Source organism: Canis aureus, chromosome 20, assembly GCF_053574225.1.
Source record: "Canis aureus isolate CA01 chromosome 20, VMU_Caureus_v.1.0, whole genome shotgun sequence".
Classification (NCBI taxonomy): Eukaryota; Metazoa; Chordata; class Mammalia; order Carnivora; family Canidae; genus Canis; species Canis aureus.
Window position 1 is genome coordinate 7,678,013 of NC_135630.1, and position 27,493 is coordinate 7,705,505.

At 42.1% G+C, this 27,493-nt stretch overlaps 1 protein-coding gene across 2 annotated transcripts in view; it reads left to right on the forward strand.

Moving 5' to 3' along the window:
* Positions 1-27,493, forward strand: part of RNF150 (ring finger protein 150) — a 241,884-nt gene that overhangs the window by 118,456 nt on the left and 95,935 nt on the right. For both annotated transcript variants that reach the window (XR_013358684.1, XM_077860935.1), the window contains exon 2: positions 21,533-21,783. Coding sequence is in view for 1 of the 2 variants with exons in the window: in XM_077860935.1 (XP_077717061.1) it covers positions 21,533-21,783 (251 nt within the window). In the remaining variant the exon portion in view is untranslated. The remainder of the gene's footprint in view (positions 1-21,532; positions 21,784-27,493) is intronic.

Genomic DNA, 27,493 nt, shown 5'->3' on the forward strand with positions numbered 1-27,493 from the left:
CCTAGGCCACGCGACCTTGGCCCGAGCGTCCTAGGCCTCGGGACCTTGGCCCGTGCGTCCTAGGCCTTGGGCCGCAGCTGGAAGTCACTGGGAGATTCCAGGGACCACGCTGGAGAGGCTGATAGTCAAAGGTCGCGGCCCAGGACCCCGGGCCACCCGCTCGCGTCCCCTCCGCTGTCGCCGGCGGCAGTGACAGTGGCTCAGGCGCCCCTCTGCAGGCCACTTGCGCTCGGCCCACCCCCAGCAGGAGGGCAGCGAGCGCGGGCTGGGGCCGAGCCCACACGGGAGCCAGCACGGCCGCGCCTTGGGCAGCTCGGCTCCCTCCGCCCACGGCCCGGCGGCTCGACCAGCGGCGCTCTGTCCTCTCGCCGCCTGGGGGCCGGGAGGCCGGGGCCGGGGCCGACTGGAGTGGGTCTCTGGGAAGACCTCTCTCCCGAGCGAGACGGCTGCCCCTTGGCGTCCGCACCTGCTGGACGGCGGCCGACTCTGCTGTGTGTCCCTCGCTGCTGCTTTTTTTTAAAAATTTAAGATTTTATTTATTTATTCCTGAGCGACCCTGAGAGAGAGGCAGAGACACAGGCAGAGGGAGAAGCAGGCTCGACGTGGGACCCGGGGTCGCACCCTGGGCCGAGGGCAGCTGCTCACCCGCTGAGCCCCCCGGGCGCCCCTTCCCTCCTCTTGTAAGGACGCGCGTCCCACCGTTATAAGCTCATTTCACCCTCGTTATCTTCTTAAGGGCTCTGTCTCTAAACATAGCCCCACGGGGGGCGAGGGCTTCCATGTGAGTCTGCAGGGTGGGGGGCACCGTGCGGTCTGCAGCAGTCTGTGTGTCCGTCTGATTTAGTCTGAAATCACTGCATAGAGTCCACAGGGAACCGGACTGGACCGTGTGTCGGACTTTATTTTGCATCGTGATCTACCTGGAAGCAAGAAGAGCCCTCCTGTCAGATGGTGGGGGGCGAGGCCTTCGGGACAACCCCAGTAACTCCTCCCGCAGGGGAGACAGGAAGCTGGCTGCAGCTTAACCCTGCTTACAATCCTTCAGGATCTGAGCGTTTGGAAGCAGATGTGACCTTGGATTTCCATTCCAAACACGGCTAACCTGCTGGCTCCTGTTTTCACCCTTTCCACGGGCAGCTCTCTTAGGGGGTGACGGGGAGCATGAGAGTCTCTGCGTGGCTCGCCGAGGTCCAGAGGGAGCAGGCGGGGAGTGGGGAATTATTCAGAGAGCTCTTACGTCCTCAGAGGCTGGTGGCAGCTATTTCTGGCCCCAGGAGACAAATTACCACTGTTGTGCCAACAACACCCACACATGCCACTTTTTTTCATACCAAAATGGACCGGGCCTGTCATGCTTCCTGGCCGGTGTTTTACAGTGTGTGTAACTGCCTTCCGTAGGATTCTCACCCCAAGATCTTGCTCACTGCAAGTGTGGGTGCAGTGGGTGCGGTGGGTGCTAAGAGCTAATAGGCGGGGAGGAGAGGAGACACCAGGAATAACTATCCTTCTCGACTTTGAGAAATAACGCCTTTAATGTTTTTTGAAATCCGCCCTGGGCTGCAGTCCGTCTATTTGAGCATGATGAAGACCTTGGGGGAAAAATCATCAACCGTATTCTCCAAGCCCTGTGAATACCTAGGAAAATCAGGGGTCTTCACAATGATCAGGGAAGATCCGGCTGCCATGGCAAAGCTCTGGGAGGCCCCCTGCGGAAGTCTGTCCTACTAAAAAAAAAAAAAAAAAGAAGTCTGTCCTACTGCCAACCTCACTGCGACTCACTGCGATAAGGCAGAGAACGCCCCCACCCCAGAGATGTCCACGTTCTCATCTCCAGAACCTGGCAATATGCTGTCTTGTGGGGATTTTTGCAGATGTGATGAAGTTAAGGATCTTGAGATGGGTAGGGAGGCAAGAGGACCAGCGAGAGCGGAGGAGGACGTTTGACAAGTGACACAGGGGTTGGAAGGATGGGGCCGCAAGCCAGGACACGCAAGCCGCCTTTGGAAGCTGGAGGAGCCGAGGAGACAGCTTGTCCCCTACAGTCTCCAGAAGGAGAACAGTTGTGCTGGCCCCTTGCTGTTACCCCCCTGACACCCATTTCAGGTTCCCGATCTCGAACTGCAGGATGATAAACCACGGTTGTTGTGAGCCACGGTGTTCGTGGTGACTTGTCGTAGCAACAGTAGGAATCTAATGCACCCAGCAAGACTGATTTTGACATCCTCAGGGAAGGTACATTGCTCCTGGGATCCCCAGGAGGGGATCGTGTGGATCCCCAGGAGGAGGACTGACACGGCTTGCTACTGTGCTCCCGGGGCTTTCCTCGGTTCCTCTGCAGGGGAGCCTGCCCCTCCAGTCCCAGCTCTTTTCCCCAACAGAAAGTAGACCCCCCTCGTCACATAGAACTGATTCCAGCTCTCTCAGGTGACCCTGGGGTGCGTGCAAAGGAGGATTGCTCATCTACACCCTCAGCTCACCCTCTGAAATAGGTGTTTCTGAGTGCCTCCCCCCATCGGGGGCAGAGAGAAAAGGAAAGCCTCACTCGTGTGAAAGGTGGAGCGCGCCGTGGCCCTGCCCTGGGCTGCTGCTGTGCAGCCCAAGCTCCTCGCTGCTTGCAGCCACAGGGGCAAGGCCCAGGTCCGGCCGGCCATGCAGCGCCCACTTTACGTCTCCACGCCTGCCCCGACACACAGCTCGACCTTCCACTCTGTCTTCCTGTGCTCCCCCAGTGTCTGGTTAGCTCTTGGTCTCATTATCCTGAACTGTCTAAAAATCCCTATGTACTCAGATGGAAATTCTGAAAGCTGAGAATAAGGTATGTAAAAGTATATACCCAAGAATTCTAAAATTTTAAATAAAGAGAACTCAAGTTGGAATCCTTACTGCCCATTCTTTGGGGACAAGCAATCTGAGAACCTGAGGAATTTTTCATCTCATCCATAAAAGCCCTGCCTCCTAGAAACAAACCCTGTTTACCATTATTGTACGTATTTTTGAAGATAGTTTGCATTATTTTAAGGATTTTAGCTCTTGAAGGATCGCATTAAGATTTGGGTTAGCCGGGGCAGCCCGGGTGGCTCAGCGGTTTAGCACCACCTTCAGCCTGGGGCGTGATCCTGGAAACCCGGGATCAAATCCCACATCAGGTTCCCTGCATGGAGCCTGCTTCTCCCTCTGAGTGTCTCTGCCTCTTTCTCTCTCTCTCTCTCTGTCTTTCATGAATAAATAAATAATTAAAATCTTAAAAAAAAAGATTTGGGCTAGCCGAAGGTAAGAATATTAACAGGATTTTGACATCTCTGCATAATTATAGGGAAAAATATCAACCATACTTGCTTTTCTTTGCTCTTTAAATTTGTCCTTTAGTTAAAACTATTTCCCTATGAAATATTGTTATTTTTATTTTTTTTAAATTATTTATTTATGAGAGACACAGAGAGAGACAGAAGCGGAGACACAGGCAGAGGGAGGAGCAGGCTCCATGCAGGGAGCCTGATGCGGGACTCGATCCTGGGACCCCAGGATCACGCCCTGAGCCAAAGGCAGATGCTCAACCGTGGAGCCTCCCAGGTGCCCCTAAAATATCGTTCTTAAATTTCAGTTAGAATAAGTTTATTTGCTTCAGATTTAGAAAGATGCTTTATCAGTTGCTCAGCAACCCAAACATGTAACTATATTTTGCCTTTGTTTGAATCTTATTTAAGTCCGAAATCTTGACATTCAGAGTAGTACGTTTCTAGTGAGGAAATGAAGTTTTACAGCCATAATCTGTTAGAATGGTTCTAAGGCTCTAGAAACTAATATTTGCAGATGATTTTTCCCAATGAAAGCTGTTAATGGGGTGAAAAAAAGCTATCATTTTGTTTCACTTCAGTGGTTCACAGAAAAGAAAATAAGCAGTAATTTCTAGAATCAGCAAAGGGAAACAATTAGCACCATACAATGAGCTGCGAAGGCAGCATATGGGAAGCAGGCGATGGGGGTCAGAAGAGGCCGTCAGCTCCTGGCGTTGAGAATGCCATCCGTGGGCATGTGTAAGCCAGTGGGTATAAATGACCAAATTACTGCGCATTAGCAGAGTTCTCGAGAGTAACCTCACTCTAATTTGGAAAATTTGAATAGATGCTAAAAACCAGGTCCAAAACAAAGGAAGAACAACTCTGTTTCATTTTTTCACTTGTTCTTGACTTGTGACTGGCCACTTTCTCTTTACACAAATAATCCAGTGACTTCGGGGCCATGTCTGAGGACCTCGACGGGGCCACCTCTGAACAAGAAGTGAAAATGCTCTTAATTCTCTGCCAGCAACCTGCGACTAGCTGGCACTTTCTAGAACCAGACTAACCATTAGCATTAACCTACAATTTGCTTCAAGTGCATTCCAAAGGCAGGTGATAAATAATTAATAAGTCCCCAAGATCTGTGTTTCATGTGGCTGGAAAAAAAAAAAAAGGAAAAGAAAAGCAAGGTAGAAAGACTGTGATTTGGTCCTTCAGTTCACACAGTTACTTGTTGTAGTATTATGGGATAAATGCCCAAGAGTTAAAGTTATCAATTTAAATATTTCAGTGATTTTGCTTCTTCCAGGAAGCTCAGCTTGTGCAAAATAACAGCATCCATCTGTAAGACTGTAATTTATGTTAGCAACCAGTTACTTTCATCTTTCTAAATGTTTTTTAATATTTATTTGTTGGAGAGAGAGTGTGTGTGTGCACACATGGGTGTGGGAGGGGCAGCGGGGAAAAGGAGAGAATCTCAAGCAGACTCCCCACTGAGGCGGGAGCCCCATGCGATGCGGGGCTTTCTCTCACAACCCTGGACCATGACCTAAGCCAAAATCAGGAGTCAGATGCTTACCCAACAGAGCCATCCAGGCGCCCCACTTTCTCAGTGTTTTTAGAAGCCTACTTATAAGCTTCTAGCAACCCTTTTTTTTGTCTGGGGTGTCTGTATGCCTGGTTTCTTTTTTGCAAAATACGAAGTTTAGAATTGACAGGTGATCTCTAGGTGGCTCCCGGAAGTAGAGCTCTGTGCTTCTGCAACAACTTTTCATAGCTCTGGCCTCATCTGGAATCTCTTCAGTGGTCGCTTAAAACTGGTGCTTTTTCTGGATGAGCAGATTGACATTACCTTGCCATAAAAGCCTCTTGATTCTTTTTTTTTTTTCCTCTGTATCTTTTATTTTTTTAAATTTTATTTAAATTCAACTTGCCAACATGTAACACCCAGTGCTCATCTCATCATGTGCCCTCCTTAATACCTGTCACCCAGTTACCCCATCCCTCAGCCCCTCCCCTTCTGCAGCCCTTTGTTTCCCAGAGTTAGGAGTGTCTCATGGTTTGTCTTCTTCTCTAATTTTTCCCCACTCAGTTTCCCCCCTTCCCTTATGGTCCCCTGCACTATTTCTTATATTCCACAGATGAGTGAAATAGTATGATAACTGTCTTTCTCTGGTTGACTTACTTCACTCAGCATAATCCCCTCCAGTTCTATCCACGTCGAAGCCAATGGTGGGTATTCGTCCTTTCTGATGACTGACTAATATTCCATTGTATACATAGACCACATCTTCTTTATCCATTCATTGTCGATGGACATCAAGGCTCCATCCACAGTGTGTCTATTGTGGACATTGTTGCTGTGAACACTGGGGCCCATGTGTCCTGTCATTTCACTTCCTCTGTATCCTAGGGATAAATACCCAGTAGTACAATTGCTGGGTCATAGGGCAGCTCTATTTTTAACTTCTTGAGGAACCTCCACACTGGTTCCCAGAGGCTGCACCAGGTCACATTCCCACCAGCAGTGCAAGAGGGTTCCCCTTTCTCCATATCCTCTTCCACATTTGTGGTTTCCTGTTAATTTTCACCATTTTCACCAGCATAAAGTGGTATCTCATGGTGGTTTTGATTTGCATTTCCCTGATGAAAAGTCTCTTGATTCTATTTTCCAATGATGATGAGCTAAGTAGTTAGGAGTTAAACAGGAAGTAACCCTGGAAATATTGCTGACTGACACAAGCACCTGTGTACTCCGGGTGTGGGCAGCCATGAGGCTAAAGCCCTGTGGGTTTTGATAGCATTTGCTGGAGGGGCATCCAGAATGATGCTTCAACTCCATATTTTAAGCATGTAGAGGGTTTATGTGTTGATGGTACTGTTTTGGTGTTGTTTAATGTATGTCTGCAAATACAAATAACAGATGGTTTGAAAGTTGACTTGCGAAGTAAGCCTTTCCATCACTAGATTGCCTTGCAAGACAAGCCACCAGATGACGACTGTGCATCAGGCTTCAAGGCAACCAGTCCTGTTGGAGCTGGAGGATAGTGGATTCTAGCAGAGAAGTGTCCCAGTTGAAAGGACAAATGGAACTAGTGTATATGAAGAATATAGAAAATGTTTCTGTAAGCATATTCAGAGATAGCAGCATTTTGGGGAAAAATAACAGTGGAAATATGGAAAACAAGGCAAATAAAAGAATAATGTAATTACACAGTTTTGGAAAAATGAGGAAAAGATGCATAATTTTAATACACTACCTGGCTCTATACTGTGCAGTGTTTGCGTTGAATGTCACTGATTTGTCCAGTGAGGGGTTAGATAAGGATGTAGGTAGGGTGCCATCTACATGGCAGGAGGAAATATCCAAAAGTGGTAATCCAAGAAATACTCGTATAAGCATATTATTTAGAGACACACGAGGAAATATGAGGAGGAGTATCAAGTAGAGTTGATACATCTGAGAACCACTTGTTTGTAACATGAGCTTTGCAGTGATGGAAAATTCTTCACTAATAGGAACATAAATTATATTAATGAGAATTAATGGCTTCTTTTTTCTTCGAGAAAGAACCAAATGGTCTTTAAGCTTAAACAAGTCACCTAACCTGTAAAATAAAGACGATGATGTCAGAGTAGATGATGAGACCCCTTCTAAGACGTCATTGCCCAATTCTGTTACTCCATTCACGTTTAGAAAGCTGACGTTGACAGAGCATTTGCTTCACTCTTTGGGCAGAGCAAGCTTTGTAGGCCCTGAGAGAGGTTAACACTCTTCCTTACGTCACTTTCTGTAATTTAGTTTAGTATCAGTAACCTATTCATACAGGAGAACAGCTACCTCCCATGAGAAAGCTTTATATGCCTTTACTTTTTATTTTGCTTTTAAGTTTGGCTTCAATATGATGACCGAACCTGTGACATTTCCTTTAAAATGTCAACTCCTTAAGAACGGGGAGTAGTATTTCCTTGTCTTAATCTTTTTACACAGCAATGATTTTACCCAGTAGGCTAGCAAATACAAGCTGTGCCTAAGGTGGCTGCACAGTGAACCGCATTTGTGATTTAATTTTCTTGGAGTCTCTCTTTTTTAAAAATGAAACAAATTAAATATAATATATTTTATGTAACCAAGATGTTACCACTCTAACATTTAATCAATAAAAATATTAATTATAATTATTGATTATCAAATATTAATTACTAATTACATTTTTCATATTATTCCTTCAAATTCCAGGGCATATTTTACACTTCATATCTCAATGTGGCTCCTAAATTTTTATCATTCTTGATCTATATTTAAATGTCTTAAAACTATTACTCAATTATTGGAAAACTTTCAAACATTTCTGAAACAATTTGAGTATGGGAATTTTTTCAAATGTAAATTTTATATTAAAATTTAAATTAACTAACATTGAAAATCCAGTCCTTCAGTCATACTTGCTACATATGAAGTACTCAATAGCACCACGTGCCCGGTGGCTGCCGTATTAACGAGCCTTCCAGAATGTTCGATAATTTCAGTGAATGCTTATAGAATGACTGATATGTTCAGTAGTTTCTGTGAATGCTCAATGTCCAAAGAATATCCTTGGGCAGAGATGGAGAGAAGGATACTTGGCTCTCTCTTCAGACAGATGGTTTGAACGAGTAGTTTTCAGGTATATGACTACCCCTATCTTTAGGGCAAGTGGACATGAGAAGGTATGAAAGCTACATCTGCTGAACAATTCTTTAGTTAAAAAAAAAAATCAGTGGAGAAGAGTTCACGTTTTTTCTTTTGATGTTTTCTTTCCATTTGTAAACCTATTAAAGAGTAATACTTATGAAGCACTATGTATTGTTAAAACATAAGCCAAAGTAGCTAGTATTTAGGGCATCAGGGAACTATAGAAGAAAAGGAGAAGGAGGAGTTGGAGGAGGAGGAGAAGGAGAGGGAGGAAGAGGAAAAGGAGAGGGAGAAGAAGGAAAAAAAAAAAAAGTTTTGGCACAGTCTTAGTTTGGGTTTTCCCAAAAGCAGACCCAAAATAAGAATTCAAGTACAAGCCATTTATTTGAGAAGTGATTCAAGAAACACCTGTTTGGAAATGGAGACACTGGCAGGGAAGGGGAGGAACCAATAAGGGAGGGGTTTATTCGGCAAGTTACCACTGAGAGTCACTGAGGGTTAGTTCCACCGGAGAGCTCTGGAAAATGAGTGCCGGTGTGCCATGGAGTTCCACAGGCACAGGGACGTGGTAGCTGAGGTACTTATACACCAGCCTCTTCGATCATTTGTTCAAGACTGCTCTTTGGTGGTGGCAGTTCCTCCTTTCTCTGAACTACACACAGTTCGAGTCGTACCTGGTGAGCAAGCCGTGTAGGCAAAGAAATGCACGGGCTGGCAGTTGAAAGTCAAGACAGTGTGCACTAAAATAGTATGGGCGAGGGGATCTGGGTGGGTAATGGGCAGCATCTATGACAGACACTCTGTAACTTAGTGTAGAAGGTATTGAATATATTGAACAAAGGACAGGGAGGTAGATTTCAGATCTGTGGAGCGTCCTCAAAATGCATATGCAGCTGCCCAGCCCTTCTCCCCTTCCTAGACCTGAGATCCTAATAAAATGAATCCAGTTCCTTCCCCTTGCCCTGAGACCTACTAATTAATGGAGGCATAAAGACCTGGCCAAGGGATGTGCAGTGTTTTCCCCTCCTTTGGAGTTTGAGCTCTGATCCTTGAGATAGCTCTTTTGCTATCAACCAAGGTTTATCATCAAGTTCTGTCCCACTTTTGCTATAGTTTCTCAATGTATTTGTTAGTAGTTGGTCTTTCCACTGAGTTTAGTATTATTTGTTGAATTTAGAGCTGTGTCCTCTTACTATAGGGAAAATTATGTGGGGATTCCCAGCTTCCTCTTAGAAACCAAAATAGTAAACTTGCTCTTAAGAAAGGGATTTTCCAATATGGACTCTTAATAAAGAGAGTTGGAGTTTTCTAAGACTACTAAAGGCAACTTTGGAGATTACTAAAAAGAAACGCAGAGATAAATCAAGTAAGGAGGCATTTAATACGTGTGCAGTGAATTGGGGATTCGAGGTCACATCTGCCAATTAAGCAAAAACTGTGAGAAGAAATATTTCAGCTTTATTTCCCTATTCTGTACAATGGCACATAATAGTATGCCATAAATATCCAGAAGCTCCTTAGATCCTTGGCATTTTGGGTTTTTTAAATTGTAATTTGAAGTTCTTGGCCTTGCATTGTTAAAAATCATCTACTAGGGAATAATTGATGTGATTTTTCCCACTAATTCAAAGCAAAACAAAACATAAATCCACATTTTCTTTGATTATGTGACTGTTGTGAATTCAAAGTTGCATGACTTTTGTTTTTCACCACCTTAATAATATCATGTAGGCCATTAATTGCTAACCCAGTTATGTTTTTTTTTTTTCCCCCTTGAAGATTAATTTCCTGATTATCTACCTCAGAATTTTCTTTTATTGATCAACCGGAGGTGAAAGCTAACAAATGAACCCTTCGTGTTGCAGAAATGGCAACTTGCTCAGCATGGACCTCCTGGCCCTCAGCTGTTCGGAGTGTCCCCATGCTATTTAGGGGGTATAGGTTGTCCAGAAGCTCATCCTTTGTTTTGGGGGAAAACAAAGGCTGGGAGCCAAGGTTGGTGTGTCCCTTCCCACCGCTGACTTACTTCCTTTGGTGCCAATGCAAGTTTTACACGGTCTGCAATGTTTTAAATCATTACCTGATAAATGATATTGGTGACAATAACTTCTGTTTAGTGAGCACCCACTATTTCTGGGGTTTTTTATATGCCTTATTTATTTAATCCTCACCTACCACTTTGGACGAGATAAGTTTTGCTATTTAAGTTTTGGAGATCATGAAGCTAAAGCTTAAAGATTTTGTAAATCTTCCAGGGTCACCCAGCTAGAAGTTTTGGTGTATGATTCTGCTATTTAATTTCATTAACTAGATTATTAGGAAGAGAGAAAGCTTGCAGAATTTTGGTCTCTCATTGTGTCTCCTATCCTGTGATTCCATCAGTCTGCTCTTTAATGAGACTTACATGTATACTGGTTTTTATTCAAGCTAAAATTAGAATTCAAATCATTAAAAAAAGAAAAAAAAGAATTCAAATCATTTTATATGTAAGTGGAAGGATTTTAAGCCAGATTATTGCTCTAATAAAAACTTAATTATTGTGCAGATCAACATAGTATACTATGATTTGTTATATTTCAGCCTGCACTCTATGATACTATTTCTAATCATTTAAAATTCTCAGAAAAACTGAAATTTATTTTTGAGTCTGACTTACTGAATATGTTATAAGAAAATGCTACAGGTGGGGCTATAAATAAAATACCTTATATTATATTCATCACTCCTCCTACGGTTATCACAAATTCATAGAAAATTCTCCACACTTGTAAATTGGGAAAAAATATGAATTTTTTAAAAAGTGTGAGTCATTGATCATCTCAAGTGTAGCTGAGGAACTGACATCAGTGAGTTACTAGAGCCATTCCAAAGAAAATAAAATGGCAATTGTTAGCATCTCCTTTAAAAGTTTTTGACTTCATCGTTGTTATTGAGTGTCTGCCTGACTATAATGATAAATCTGCATTTCAAGTATCTGGTGCATAATTAAAATGTACTTCAGTAACATCCAGCATTTGATGGATTTCAAGTTTTCGGCAAAGCTCTGGAGGAGCTTAAATCAACCAGTTTTTACTGAGCGACTCAGATGAACCTTTAATATCTTGAGCTTGTTGAGCTGCTGGAGCAATCACATCTGTTGATTCGCACCACAAGTTATCTGTTTGGTTTCCATATAATAAGTTTCAGTCCTTAATTGGCCCTCCTGTGAGTTTGTTTTTATCCCTTGAAAACTGTTTTTATAGTTCAGACTAAGACTGTATTCCAGAAAACACCCTTCCCATCCCAAACAAGAGTAGTCACACATGGGTTTCAGGAAAGGTACGTGGTCCAGGATGGCACTAACCTCTCTCTGGGGTAGGAGAGCTAACGGAACACACTTTGGCACTACTTGGAATGACCTCTCACTCATGGCCTGGGATGGCCTTGGAGTCATATGTGCAAGGCAGACAGTAATAATTTTGCTTCATATGAATGTTCTTTCCTGAAATGTACACAGAGGAAAACACTAAGGGCAAAAGTTAATGTGGATTCAGATAAAGTAAAATTATAGACCACCTGAGAAATTACATAAAAATATAATCAGGTTCAGTGACAGTGGTTTGGGATTCAGAAGACCTGGATTCTTTTACATACACAAACACATTTTGGGGGTATCTACCTGGTTATGTCATATGGAAGCAAAGGGCAGAAAACTCAAACCAAACCATCTTTTGCAAGATAACTGTGAAATCCAAAGACATTCTGACTTCAGGCATGGCTTGATCAAGGCTCAGATGATGTTATCATATTATTTCTGTACTGATTTTTTTGTCTTTCATCCCTCTGTGCCAGCTGTATCCCTAATCTTTTCCCCTCATGGTACTAAGATGACTGCTGTAGCTTAGTCATCCAGATGTTCCTGTTTAAGATCATCAGGGAAAGAGGGCCTTTGCTTTCCTCTTAACTCACATAAAAGTCCTGTGTGCCCTGTCCACACCTGACAAGTGATAGGACTATGGTTTTGCCCATTTGCACTTTAAAGGATTAGGTCTTCGTAGCAGAGGGGGCATGTCCTGCATTGTGCTCAGAAGAGGATGGGGCAGACAGGCCCATCTGTGTATTTGGCGGTGGTAAAACAGCAATGATACCAATAAAACTTGACATCTATATTGTGGTTTTTATATGTCAGGCCTTGTGTTTAAGTGCTTCACTGTGAGTTTCCTCATTTAATAACAGATCTGAGGTCATCGTTTGGACAAAGGGAAAGCGGGTCCAGAACAGAGTAGAAAAGTCAGTATTAGGTGTTCATTTGTGGAAAAGGATTATAAATTTGAAGTGAAAACAGATGACTCATGAGATTTTTCTCTTATCAGTGTTCACATGATAAAGTGGAAGCAGAGAAAAAGCAAATCTTTTAGGGCATGTTCTGTGGAGACATAGAAGAGCAAGGGAGCTCTGGGTATTTTTAGAGACGTTCTGATAACCATGGACCATGTGATCTACGCTGAGATTGGGGTAGAAGAGTAAGGACAGAAATGAAACCAGGAGAGGGCTGATTGGTAGTTAAGAAAAGTGGGGGGAGCGGGAGGCAGGTCATAGGTGGGAAGGTACCTGTGTAAAGAGAGCTAGAAGAGGACGTGACATCTCTGAAGTCGGGATTTCAGAGGTGGTGCGGTTTCCTGGTAGTGACAACATCCAGGGTAAGGATACGTGTCTTGGAGAAGGACTAGAGGAGAAAGAAGCTCGATGGAGAAGAGAAGAGCAAACAACCGACAGGCCCAAGTGTTGGGTGATGAATCTGTGTGAATGACTAAAATGCCAGCCCGAGGAGGGCGAATGTGATGAACGAGGAGCTAAAGGAGATAATGAAAGGGATGAACAGGAGATTGGTAGACAAGGCGAGGAGACAAGAGATGCAGTGGAGAGAATCTCAAGGCCAAGTGGCTTTCAAAGGAGGGTGGGAAGGGGCTGGGAGTAACAGCCTGGAAGTAGCGAAGTGGAGCACGGACACCAGACCAGCATCTCGCTCTGAGATATATGCAGTGTGGTTTAATGAAAATAAATAAAAAAAATTTTAAATGTATCCTATTTTTAAAAAAAAAGATTTTTTTAAAATTTATCTATTCACAAGAGACACAGAGAGAGAAGCAGAGACACAGGCAGAGGGAGAAGCAGGCTCCCTGCAGGGAGCCCAATGTGGGACTCGATCCTGGGACCCCGGGGTCACGCCTTAAGCCAAAGGCAGACGTTAACCCCTGAGCCACCCAAGTGCCCCAAAACCTTTTCCCCTTAATCACAGTGCAGAGAAACCAGTGTCCTTGTAAGGCAGCCAGATCAGTCAAAGCAAAGAGGTAAAGGAATCCTCCTAAGAAGAGATGGAAGCTCCTGGGGGATTTGTTGACCAGAGACTTAAGTTTCCAAGAGTCATAGAGGGAGGTTGGAGAAGCAGGACACGGGTAGGAGATGGAGTTGGATCAGAGGGTGTCCACAGCTACGGGGATCCGAGCTGATTCCTGACTTCAGCGGTGCCTCAGGGAGGAGGGCCAGGACCCCCTGAGAGGGAGGCGAGCGGCCCGCAGTGTGACAGGAACCCTGCTAACGGGAGGAGGCACTGCTAGTGCAGGGGCCACCTGAGCTTGTTCACTCCTCTCCTTAATCTCCTGGAGGAACAGAACTAGGGCCGCTGCCTCAGTTTGCCCACAGAAAACATGACTGTGCAGAGCAGCCCATCCCACCAGGGAGATAGGAACTGCTCAGCCAGAGGTAACAAGTCAGCTGAGGAGCACCACAGTAATAAAGAGAGTACAAAGCAGAGAGCAGCTGGAAAAGAGTGGTTGAAAAGGTGGACCACAAATATTAAGGAAGAGAAGCTTTTATGCAGTGGAAGTTTGTAAAAGGGGGGAGAAGGAGCCAGAAGTTGTTGTTGTTGTTGTTGTTGTTTAAAAAGGACAGCTTTAGTATGAAAAATATAATAGTGTAAATCAAGAACACAACAAGTGAGATAAAAGACAGAATGGATACAACGAAATACAAATGTACGAGCTGGAAGATCAGCTTGAGAAACTCTTTCACCATCAGCCAGAACAGGTAGAGAGAAATCATAAAGGACACAACAGAATGCCACTGTGTACCTATGGGAAGGGCTGGAAAAACAAAACGATAACGACAGAACCCTGGTAATTCCAAATATTGGCAAGGATGCTGGGAAATGGGATCGCTCACACATTGCCAGTGGGGACGTAAAATGATACGGCCACTCGGGAAAGCATTTTGGCAGGTTCTTTTAAAAATGAAACATGCAGCTACCATGCAACCTAACAGTTGGCTCCTCGGCATTCATCCCGGCGAAGTGAAGACTTCCATCTACACAAACACGTGTGCACTAATGGGTATAGCAGCTGTAGACTTATAGCCCCAAACTGGAAATAACCCATATGTTCAATTATGGGTGAATAGTTAAGCTGTGGCTAAATATTCCATACTATAGAATACCATTCTTTGGTAAAAAGGAATGAATCACTGATACATGTAACAGCTTGGATTGATGTTAAGGGCATTATGCTGAGAAAAAAAAAATAAAAGCCAATATTAAAGTTACATACTGTATGATTCCATTTATCTAACATCCTAGAAATGATAAAATTCTAGAGATGGGGAATAGATAAGTGGACATCAGAGGTTAGGGCAGGGAGAGGAGGGGGGAGGCAGTTCTTTTTGGTGATGGAATATTTCAATATTTTAATTGTAGTAATGATAAGAATGACTCACAAGTGATAAAATGTCATGGAATTTTACACATAGACCTTTTAAAAATCTGCACATGCCCAAACTGGTGAAGTCTAAGTCCTATAATCTGGTTAATTTTATTGTGCCAGTCAATTTCCTGTTTTGATAATGCCCTGTGATATGTGAGATGCCACCACTGGGGGAAGTTGGGAGGTGCGTGCATGGACCTCTGGATACCACATTTGCCAATCTTAGTCTGTAAGCATTTCAAAATAAAAAAATTTTTAAAAGAGGGGGGAAAGTATAAAAATATAGCTAACAGAATGAGTGCCACCAACGGGATAATAGGAATCGCAGGAGAGAAAAGAAATAGGAGGGAATATTTGAATAAAGCATGAAGACAGATGTTTTAGAAATAAAGAAAATAATGCATACCTCAGACTGAAAGCATTTGTGGGGATGCCCGGGGGGCTCAGGGATAGAGCATCTGCCTTTGGCTCAGGGCATGACCCCGGATCCTGGGATCGAGTCCCACATCCGGCTCTCGACAGGGAGCCTGCTTCTCCCTCTGCCTGTGTCTCTGCCTCTCTCTCTGGGTCTCTCATGAATAAATAAATAACATCTTTTTAAAAAAATGAAAAAGAAAAAAAAGAGTTTGTGTACAGTAATTTCCCCTTTACCCACACGGGAACCTTCCAGGACCCCCAGGGGATACAAACCATGCATAGTACCAAAGCCTATGTGCACTATGTTTTTTCTTGTACATAAGCCTTAAATGTATAAATTGGGTACAGTGAGAGAGGAACAACAGGAACTCCTGGTACAACAGGAGAGTTACAGCACTGTACCCTAAAGACAGTATGTGAACGCGGTCTGTCTCTTAGAGAACTTTACTGTACGTATTTGGGACAGTGGGAGGTGATAAAATGCCTGCATCTGCGTGACAAGATGAAGTGAGGCGAGTGACGTAGGCCTTGTGACAGAACTGAGGCCACTAGGGCCTTCTGGTAATTCGTCAGGAGGATCGTGGGCCTCCTACCGCGGTTCACCACGGGGGACTGAGACCGGGCTAAGGGGCACTGGGTGAGCTGCTGAGTACTCGCCAGTGGGCCGGCGACACTTAAGACACAAAGGCGATCCTCAAATGACTTCAAGGGGCTACCAGGAGGAGGAAAAGGTCACTTACAAAGAACCAGAGTCTTCATGACCTCGGACCTGCCCCAGCAACAGTGGTGGCAGCAGATAGAACCACCCACCACCAGTGCTCGTGCGGTCCCCCGTGGAAACGCAGTGAGGAGCAGCGGCTGTAGGAGACACTTGACCACACAGCTCGCAGGCAATCGGGTAGACAAGACAGCGGAGATGTGGAAAATCTGAACATAGTTAATACGCTTAGTCACTGAGGTATAGATACCAAACAAAGAACAGTTTGTGAGTATTACGTTTCTGCCTGCAAATGGAACATTCATCCCCCCAAAATGTATTCCATGGTTAAGGCACAATATCAAGAGCTGATGTTCCTTGACCGTAATGAAATAATACAATAAAAATAATTACATATGGATAACTTTAAAAATCACATGTGTTTGGAAACTGAATATACTAAATAACCCTTGGGTTAAGTTGAAATCTGCTTCAGAAATTTTTTATGTCTTTCAGAGAACCTTTATTGTATGGTTTTCTTCAGAGGGGCTAGTGTTTATGAGCTGTACGCTCAGCTGTTTTATGACTTCTGCTGCTAGTATGTGCAGACCACTTTTTTCCATTACATTTTCTGGTTAGATACTACCGGTGTATAGAAAACTCTTCATTTTTGATGTGGATCTTGAATCCTGTATTTACTCAATGCTCTTCTAATTTCAAAATCCACATTATCTTGGCTTTTCTAGGTGGTCATGTTCACTCTTCCTTTCCAGGATTTACACTCTAGTTCCTATATCTCTTCGTGCCGGATATCACTTCTACTTAAAATGTTGGCTCCTCCCGGTCTTATTCATGATTTGAATTGGAGAACTTGTAGTGTCGTGTCCTCCATTTAATGTGTTCCTTCTGGAAGATCTTTATCTCATTAAGGAAATTTCCTTATACTATTATTAATAAGAATCAGGAATGGAGACCATCCTCAGCATGTGGGTTCCTTCTCTAAGAAGCTGGCCGCTCTGCATCTCTCTAGCTTAAAACAGGGAAAAGGGGAAACAATCTGAGGAACACATACTGAGTCCTTTGTGGGTAGGAGCCTGGAGTGGCAAACATCACCTCCATTCACATCTCATTGGCCAAATATTACTCACATGGCCACATCTAGTTGCCAGGGAAGTGAGAGATTCACTTTTTGTTGGTCAACCTGTGCCTCGCTAAAACACTAAGACTATAGACAATTAAGAAACCAGATATTGAAGGACAGCTAGGATCACACAAGGCGGTCGTATGCTTTGTTCCTTTCATTTGTTAACAAATTAAAAAGTATTAATATATTGTCTAATGTTAAATCACCCTCACATGCCTTAAATCCCACGTAAAGATTCTTTTACTGTATTGTTGGGTTCTATTTGGGAGTGCTTTATGATTTTTACGTTTATTTTTACGTTTATGTTTATTAAAAATAACTTTAAGTGGTACTACTCCACATTTATATGATATCTTGCAGTTTTAAAGATCAGTTGCCATACATTGTGACACAAGAAGAGATGATAATCAGGAGCTGACTGAAAAAAAAAACCAGTAGATATTAAGTATATAAATAGAAAACATCTACAAATGGAACACTGCAGCCTTTTCTTCATTATTGCCTAAATTCTAAAAGGCCCTCTGTAGAGAATAGAGAGAATTGAAAACGGGTTTTTGATCACATGAACCTCGGAGGGGTTTTATCACCCTCGGAGATGCGCGGGCAGGATTGGGGCAGGAATGGGGCAGCCGCTCCATAAAATGCTAGCATGCTGCTGGTGCTCTGGACGTGCTTCCGATGCAGTGTTTAAACAGCCTGGTTTTGAATTTACAAGTCAAGGGTTTTCTGGTTATTAAGCATTTCTCAGCTCTCTGAACCTGTGTTTTGATCCTTTACTATCTGCATACACCAAATTAGATGATGGCAGTTGCTCTCTCTCCGGAAAGGAAGCACTACAAATACAGCGGCTCCTGCTCTTTGGCCGCCGGGTCGTGTGTGTGCGGGGCACACGGTCTCACAGGGCCGAAGAGCTTTTCCAGAATACACCATAATTACATAATAGCGAGTGCTCAGAAGTATAAAGTGCCTGTGGGAGGAAAATAAGTGGTCAGCTGACATAATTTTGCCAAAGAGGCACTCCGCATTGGCGTGACTGGGCATCACGGAGAACACAGAGTCGCCCCAATAGCAGGCAGGGCCTCTTTGCAGATTCTGCCCCCACAAAGTAGGCTTCGTGCTAGTTCCCCTCCCCTGAGCCCCAGAGCCTCCCAATGTCCTAGATCAGAGCTACTCGGGGCAGCCTGTAACCGAGATGCTCAGGCTTTCAGCCTCTCCCCCGCCTCCCCCTGCTTCCCCCCCTGCCTCCCTCGCTCACGCTCGCAGAAGCAATGACAGGACAGTCAGCCTGGGGAGAAGCTGCTGCCTTCCCCCGACACTGTGGCTGCACACTTCAAGATGAAGCAAGGATCAGACAGCTGCCTCATTACATTGCTGCACGTGCCTCGTTGGAGCATCTAAGACCCCGTAGTAGCCTTGGCCCTGATTTTGTGCATTGATGAGACTGACCAGATAATTCACGCAGATCCACTTCACTGTACTGGTTTTGGATAAACCTACGTGCCTGAATTCTTAGTGACTATTTCTGTTGGGATAAATGCATACCCTTTTTACCACGCACAATAATCCATAGCCTAAAGCACTTGGAGAAATATCCAAAAATCCATTTTTTTTTTTTTTTTACCACCATTAGCCCTAGAAAGATGAATAAAGTCAAGGTCTAGGCGAATAGGACTGCTCCACTGCCATTTTCACTGTTTCCCCTTCCAGCAGCTCTCCTCTTGTCCTGAAGCTACACCAGGGGTACAAACAACACGGGCAGGGTTAACTAAGCACTTAGGTTTAAATGCTTTAAAATAGTTAATTATACTTTACCCTACAGGCAGAGACAGTTTTCTCAAGTCCCTAAAAATGGATGATGAGTGATTTAAAACTTTGTGGATATCCAAAACTTGATAGCCTATTTTTATTTATTTATTAAAAGATTTTATTTAGGGCAGCCTGGGTGGCTCAGCGGTTTGGCACTGCCTTTGGCCCAGGGTGTGATCCTGGGGTCCCGGGATCGAGTCCCACATCAGGCTCCCTGCATGGAGTCTGCTTCTGCCTCTCCCTGTGTCTCTGCCTCTCTCTCTCTCTCTCTCTTATAAATAAATAAAAATATTTTTTAAAAAAGATTTTATTTATTTGAGAGAGAAAGAGCATGAGGGGGAGGAGGGGGCAGAGGGACCAGCAGACTTCCTGCTGAGCACGAAGCCCAGATGGATGGAGATGGGACCCACTTGGGGCTCTATCCCAGGACCCTGAGTTCATGACCTGAACCGAAGTCAAGTGCTTCACCAAAAGAAACACTCGGTGCCCCTGGTTGCCCACTTTTTAAAATGCTGAGTTGAGGTTTGACCTTTCACTGGTAGCCTCCATGGTCTTTTAAGTATAATCAGATAGTAGGAAAATTGTTGGGAGGAGAGTTACTGAAGACCAAGTTAGGCCACCCGATGAGAAATATGTTAAAAACTGCACAGCTAAAGCAGGCTGAGATAGGTTTGCAAAAGATAGGTCAACCTTACTGTAAAACAAAATCCGAAAGTAGATATAAACATATATGAGAATTTAGGGGAAAAATAAACTGCATCTTGTCCATCTCCTCTCTGCCCATCACGTTATGAAAGCTCAATAAGTAACTGTTTTGTTACGAAATCACATTCGGGTTAAGATTTAAATGTGAAAAATTGTGTTTTGGAGAAGCAATTTTCGATGAGTACTTCTATTAGCCTGAGTGAAGAAGAGCTTTCTGAGCAGAGAATCAAAACTGGAAGCCATAAAGGAATATATTATAAAATTTAACTACTAAAAACATGTAAAACCTATCTATCATGGTGGGATAGTGTAATTAATGTATAGGACTGAATTGTCAGATCACTATGTTAGACCTGAAACTAATACGGCCCTGGATGTCCACCACACTTCAATAAAAATAAATAATAAAAAGGATTGAAATAGATATGGAAAATGTGGAGCATGTGCAAGTCTGAGCATAAAGTCTCGTAAATAACCCCAGGACCTCATCCTCAAAAATCTCATTCTAGAGTCATGAATAGACATGCTTTAAAAATACAAATAAGGAAGTAAAATAAATGAAAAATTATTTATCCTACCACTGCATAAATACCTATAAAATAGCTACAGCCCTGGCATGAGCCTCAGCAGCCCAGATTAGTCCAGTATACACAGATCATATTTCTGTATAGACAAAACCTCTCAGCAGCCTTAATCCCTCACAAAACCTCAGACCACAGGCACCCATTAGCCAAAGTAAACATGAAAGGAGACGGAGCATCCGAATTGTCAGTAAATTCAGCAGAATTGAAATTTAAGCCGTCGGTTTCAGTAATTCCCAGAAATAATAGTCAAATCTACATATTCCGTGGCTCTGTGATTTTTATAATTGGGCCAGTACGAAAGCTTGAGGCATATTTAAAAATATGCGATTGATGTAGCACACAGAGGTCCCTTTGTACGAAGTTGGCTCTTAAGGTATTTATTCAGTGAAATACCAGCGAGGAATTTAGGATTGAAAACTTGCATAGAGATCAGGGTAGAGTGAAAGCCCTAAGCAGCCCCTAGGAGCTTGCAGCGCTCCGAGCGGAGGTACTCTGGGAGCTCCGTCTAGCTGACTGGCCCTGGCACGTGAACAAAGCCCCCTGGAAACAGCGCCAGTGGTGTTTAATCTCGTGCCGAATCGCATCTACAGCATCCTAATTGCAAATTTGCTCCTTTTAATTTGCAGCGACCCCAGGTGAGGGCTATTTCCATAGAGAAGCAGAGCTCATGAAGAGCCTCGTGGGCCTGCACTGGGGGGATCCCAAGAACGCGTCCTGGTGAAATTGCGATTAATAGTCTAGTTCAAGTGTCAGCCACAGTGACACGCTGAATCGATCATTTTCGAGCTGGGGTCACACACTTACTACACTTCCTGTAGAGGCCCCAGAACTCCTCACTGAGAGGCTGTGCCTCCTACATCGTCATCAAGGACACGGACAATAGCCCAGGATAACTCAGACCCCCCCCCCCCAACACCACCACCGCCACCGATTGCTACTTTGGCTGCAAACTACCCAGTAATGGGCATTGTGGTAGGAGTATCTGGAAGCTGAGGTATCATAAATTTGAAAAATTATGTGTGGTCTCCATCTTCCCTTTGCTGAGTGTGAGGATACCCGAGCTGTTTACGTCGAATTAGATGAAATAAGCAGAAACTAGTTCTGAGGCCATGATTGATTTTGTGTTTACGGCTCATCAAAAACCCCATTCTGGCTTACTCTGGGCGCTCCGTGTAGGAGAAAACTGCCCTAAACTGGCAGAGCTCTGTACTTGAGCAGCCCCAGGGCCACCGGATCGGGGGGAGAGGGGGTTCGCAGACAGGTGGCCTAGAACTGGGCGTTTTGGGGGCAAGGTGCCTCTTCCTTCCTCGGGGCTCTGCAGGGTGCCACGGAGAAGGTGGGAGGGCTCCTGAAGTCAGCAGGTTCCCTCTGGTTTAGCAGGAGCTCAAGGAGCAGAGCATCTGCCCCCTCCTGGCCCTCCAGTGCTCGGCTGATTTCCTCCCTCTCTCGTCCCCTTGTCCTTGTTACCCTCTCCTTGCCCCTGTCCCAACAGGCGTAGAAGACATCGTGGCAATAATGATCCCTGAGCCGAAGGGGAAGGAGATAGTGAGCCTGCTGGAAAGGAACATCACGGTGACGATGTACATCACCATCGGGACCCGGAACCTGCAGAAATACGTGAGCCGCACTTCGGTTGTGTTTGTCTCCATCTCCTTCATCGTCCTGATGATCATATCCCTCGCGTGGCTGGTGTTTTATTATATCCAGAGGTTTCGATATGCAAATGCCCGGGACAGGAATCAGGTGAGTAGCAAAGAGTTTGTTAAAACTTAAAAATTATTAAAGAAAAAAAATTATTAAAGAAGTAATGCATATTACTGTATAAATTTTGGGAATCACAGGGAATACCAAGATAAAACCCAAATTATCTCCCCACTCGAGATAAAGATTCTCACCACTGGCTGTCTAGTTTTTCAGCTGTGTGCCAAATATCCGTGTTTTGATGTTTTCCTAGTATTGCTCTGTAACGTGGAGGCACTTTGTCTTGTCACACCTTCCTGTGTTCGTTTTGTGGACACTTATTTAGGCCCAAAATAAAGGGAGAAAGGGGAGTGAGCTGAGATCATGCTAATAGTGACAACATTGTGTGGGAAGAGCCAGGGTTTTCCAGCGAATGGAAGAAGAAAAGAGATAAAAAATAAAAAACTTTTAAAGAGCAATTAATTAAAAAAATAGAAATAAATAAATAAGTAAATAAATAAATAAATAAATGTTGGAACAGATATTATGTACACATGGTGTAAAATGCAAAAGGTGTAAGATGGTGTGCAGTTAAAATAATGGCGTTCTGGTGTCTGTCCCTCAGTTATCCAACATCCTCCTGGAATATCTTCTCTTCCAGGGATATTTTATGTGCTTCCAAATGGCCATTTTTAAACAAATGGTAGCACACTCAACTCTGTGCCCTTACTTCTCACTTTTGGAATTATTCATTTCCACACTCAATTCAAGCTGCCTTCTCATTTTTAATGACTATAAAATTCCACTTCCTGCATACTTCACATTGATTAAACTGGTTTTGATTGATCAACATGTTTTCTCCTACCCAAAAAAGAAAAAAAAAAAAAAAAGTAAATGTGACACTAAGCACATTTGTGGATATATCTTTAGGGTAAATTCTGGAAGTTTAACAGATAGGGCAATGGTATATGTATTTTAAACTATGATAGATACCGCCCAAAGTCTGCCAAAAAGGCTGAACCAATTTTTACATTAACTAGCAACATATTGTTTATGCTAATATAAACAAAGTTGTTATAATACTGTTTGTACTAACATACACAATAATATACCAGTTATACTGTTTCCCCACATCCTTGACAAAAGAATGTTAGGGCTTTTGGCTGCGTGCAGTTTGATGTTAAACATGGTATCACATTTTTCTTATCACAAATAATGTTGACATCTTTTCAAGCAAAATAGAAAAAGTGAGTTTTTTTCCTCTGGAGTAGCTACTGACCATTTTCAGTTGAGCTGTTGATCATTTTCTTCCTGATGTGTGTAAGTCAAAGAAATTGAAGAGAACACTATTAGTCAAAGGAATTCACCAACATAAGATTCAATTTATCTTCTTAATTTGTCATTGCCTTTGATTTATCTATGGGTGTGCTTCTTGCCATGCCGGAACTTGGAGATTTTACATAAATGAATTTATCTTTTTTATATAACTCTTGAGTTTTGTATAATAAGATCTTTCATAGCCCAAGACTGTAGAAAAAAAGCATCCTCTCATATTTCCATCCACTACTTTTTATTTCACTTTTATGATTACGTCTTTAATCTACAGAGAACTTTTCTCAGTGTAAAGAATCAAGTAGAGAGCCAACATTATTTTATTGCAGATGGCCTACCTACGAGATTTTATAACTGGTATTTATTCAGTAATTAATCTTCCTGCCCGTCATATGCAGTGTCCCCATTCAGCATATACTAAATACCCGTATGTATTTGGTTTTGCTTCTGGGCCCTCAATATTATACCATAATCTGTCCATTCACACTCCAGTACCATACTACTCTGAGTGCTTCAGCACTTTTATATTGTCTCATATCTCTTCATGCTAATCTTCCTTTATTATTCTACTTTCACTTTTTTATGTCTGTTTTTATATAAATTTAGAAACACTTTTATCTGTTTAAGTTTATAGGATAATTTATAACCTTATGTTGTTGAATCTTCCTTAGTATATGTTTGCCATCTATTCAATGATTCTTTTTGCCCCATACTAGCATTTTTAAATATTCTTACTTTCAAAAATAATAATAAATAAATAAATAAATAAGTAAATAAATAAATAAATAAATAAATTATTCTCACTTAATCTTACACTTTTTTCTTATGGTTATTCCTAGGTATTTAATAATTCTGTTATTATAAATGAAATATATAGGAAGGATTTAGGGTTTTGTATTTTTACTTTGTACATTATTATAATGTACATATTTTATACTACATAATTTTGTAATTTATATATTTTATAATTTGTAATAATTTTATAATGATTATGACATGCCTTATTATCTTAATTCTAATGGTTATATTAAATAGTATTATATGTAGGCATGTTCTAAGAGTTCTGTATATACTGCATACTTAATAGTCTTAATAACCCTGTAATAGGATTTTATTGTCTCCATTTTATAGAGGAAACGAAGAGGTTAAATAGCTTGCTCAATGTCACACAGCTAGTTATTAATAGTCCGTAATTGAACCAACAGCAGGGCTTCAGAATGCACGCTCTTAACCACTATACTGAAGTATTTGTGATTGTTTATATTAGTTTATCAGGATTACATAAATAATATGCACAGTCAGTGATAATTTACTTCTTTCAGTTTTTAAGCCTTTTTTTTTTTCTGTTATCTAATTTCATTGGCTTGAACCTCCAGAATCAACTAAAGTAGTAGGGTAACACTGAATATATTCCTCTTCATTAAGCATTTATTGGGAACATCCCGAGTTTAATGGGATTTTTAAAAATCATTTCTCCATTTTATTATTTTCCCCTATAGTTTTCTAGGTTGAGATCTATATTTTTCATGTTAAGTAAAGGTCAGGCTACTCTTATTTCATTCAGAGCTTTTAGTCAAGAATGGAGATTTAATTTTAACAAATGCCTTTCAACAGCTATGGTATGAGTTTTTTCTCTTCTGTTAATAGGAGTGTATTATTGTGTTGCATTTCCCAATATTAGGCCATCCTAAATCTTCCATATATACTATTCTTCTAACATATGCTAGATTGTATTTGTATTTTGTTTATTTTTTACCCTGTTTTTCATATGTGAAATTCATCCATAGTTTACATTTCTGTCATGTTCAGGTAACAGTTATACAGGCTTTTATAAGGAATTTGCAAATTTTCCTCCATTTTTAGTAATCCAGAATGGCAGTGTCCAACATGATACCCACTAGCCATGTGTGACCGTTCAAATTTAAGTTAATTGTAATGAAATAAAATTTAAAATTCTGTTTCTGTCACACCAGCTACATTTCAAATGTCCTATATATGTACTGCCATATGGTAGCCATTCCCATCATTATAGAAAGTCCTATTGGACAGCCCAGCTCAAGAGCATTTTAAATAGGACTGGAATTAGCTGATTCTTAAAGTATTAATAGAAAGTTTCTGCAAGCCAGTAAGGTCTGGATTGTTGTTTAAAAAGACAGCTCTTTGAATTTTCCTATTTTATGACAATTGGTTTGTTTAAATTTTCTATAGCCTCTGGAACAGTTTCTAAAAACATTGTTACTGCTTCTTTCCTGATTCTCAAAATGATATGTGCTCAGTCTAATAAATTTTTGACTTCCAAAAAAATTACTAAAAGAGAAGACAAATCACCAATTACCCTGTGAAATAGTTAATAGTTGAGTATCTTAACCTTTCAGGTTTTGCGATGACCTAAATATATATTCAGTAAATTTACATGGTCATTGCATAAATGCCTATGAATGAGACACAAATACACATGTAATAAGTACATGTAAACAAATATACAATCTATTTTTAATTAATTGATAAGCATTTTCCCCTGCCATTAAGTAATCTTTAAAATATGATTTTTAGTGGTTATATAGTAGTCCAGTTCCACCACTTACCAAACATGGGCAAGTTACTTAAGCTCTTCATGCTTTGGTTTTCTGAACTGAATAGGAATATGCCTTCATCTTATGATTATAGTAAAAAAATTTTTTTTTAATTTATTAATGAGAGACACAGAGAGAGAGGCAGAAACATAGAGGGAGAAGTAGGCTCAGGGAGCCCAATGTGGGACTCGATCCCAGGACCCAGGGTCATTCTGTAAACCAAAAGCAGACGCTCAACTGCTGAGCTACCCAGACATCCCGATTATAGTAAAAATTAAATAGATTAATGTATATTATTTTTAAAAGCCTCTGAACATGATTCTAATCACTTTTTAAGCTCTCAATGAATGGCATACATTATTACTATCATAGAGATTCCTTGATGACTACTTACAAATCCACTTTACCATTTTTGTTGAATAAGCTGGAATTTAAGTAGATACCACCAGTCAGACACAAGGCAGTGAAACCCTAGAACTAATATGTTCAGTTTCACTGGTTGCTAAAGTTCATATATAAGGAGACTATACACATAAAGCACTTATAATTAAGATACCTAGCTAATTTGATAATGATAAATAAAAATGATAACCCTAAATTTCTGAGTCTACAGATAATCCAAGTCGTCATTAAGCAGTTGAGTCAAGCATGAAATTTTAAGTTTGAATTTATTAGTTGATCACTTATTTCAATCATCAATTCACTTTATACAAGTAGATAAAGTTTGCACATCTCTAGGAATAAGCATACTCTGTGATTTATGGAAAAAGTTATTTGGAAGTGGATGGTGTAGAAATGGTTCATAGGGCTTAAGTTTTTTTACTTTGCTCCCATTCTAGTAACTTTCCTTAAATTGCAAGATGTTACCCTCAGGGTCACTCAGCGAATTGGGATCATCTTAAAAGTTAGCAGTGTCCTGATCAAAATAGGCACAGTATTTTGGCCCTTTGATGGATGGGATAAAAACATATAATTTCCTGTAGAAAAAGATTTCTGTTTTGATGGACAGTGCTGCATTCCATTCAATAGAAAGCTTCAGCTGGGCAAGCTATGGCTATAATAAGCCTCAGGTTAACTTAAGTCATTTATTTTTATTTAAGCATTACTGTCCCTTCAGAAAGATTGACTCTCAGGTTAGATGTAGGCTCACAGCCTAAAATGGAATATCAAAGCCTTAGGCTTGCGTTGGTAAAGTATCCAACCATTCAGGTACGTGCGTGAGAGACAACTTGAACTAGGCAGGTGGGCCCTCCAGTCTCTACTTGGCTTTGTGCAGATCACAGCTGAAGGACAGTCACCATCATCTTACATGATAACTAGCCCTCATGTCTTACTGTGCCTGGAGAAGGTCATTTCAGTGCTGTTTCCCACGGAGTAAGACTTGCTAGATAGTCTTTTAAAATATTTTTTTAAATTTATTTGAGAGAGACAGAGGAGCAAGAGCAGGGGGAGGAACAGAAGGAGAGGGAGAAGCAGACCCTCTGCTGAGCAGGGAGCCCAATGAGGGACTCAGTCAATCCCTGGATCCTGGGATCATGGCCCGAGCCAGCCAATGGAGCCACCCAGGCACCTGCTAGATATCCTTTACTTTAGTAGCCTCAGACCACGGGCTTTTAGATGGCGACATGGAGACCAGAGGTACAACCAGAAGGGGAGAGATGTGGGTGGTGAGCCACATTTCCTAAAGCGGTGATGCCAAGATAAATCTAGTGCAAGGTAATCGTCGTAGACACCAGCTTTGGAGTTAGACAGATGGGGATTCAAATCTGCCCTCTGGCGATCCCTGGTTGTGTGGCTTTGCACAGGTTAGGTACTTTGCCTTCCTATTCCTATCCCTCCTCACATGTAAAGTGAGATTGATCACATGT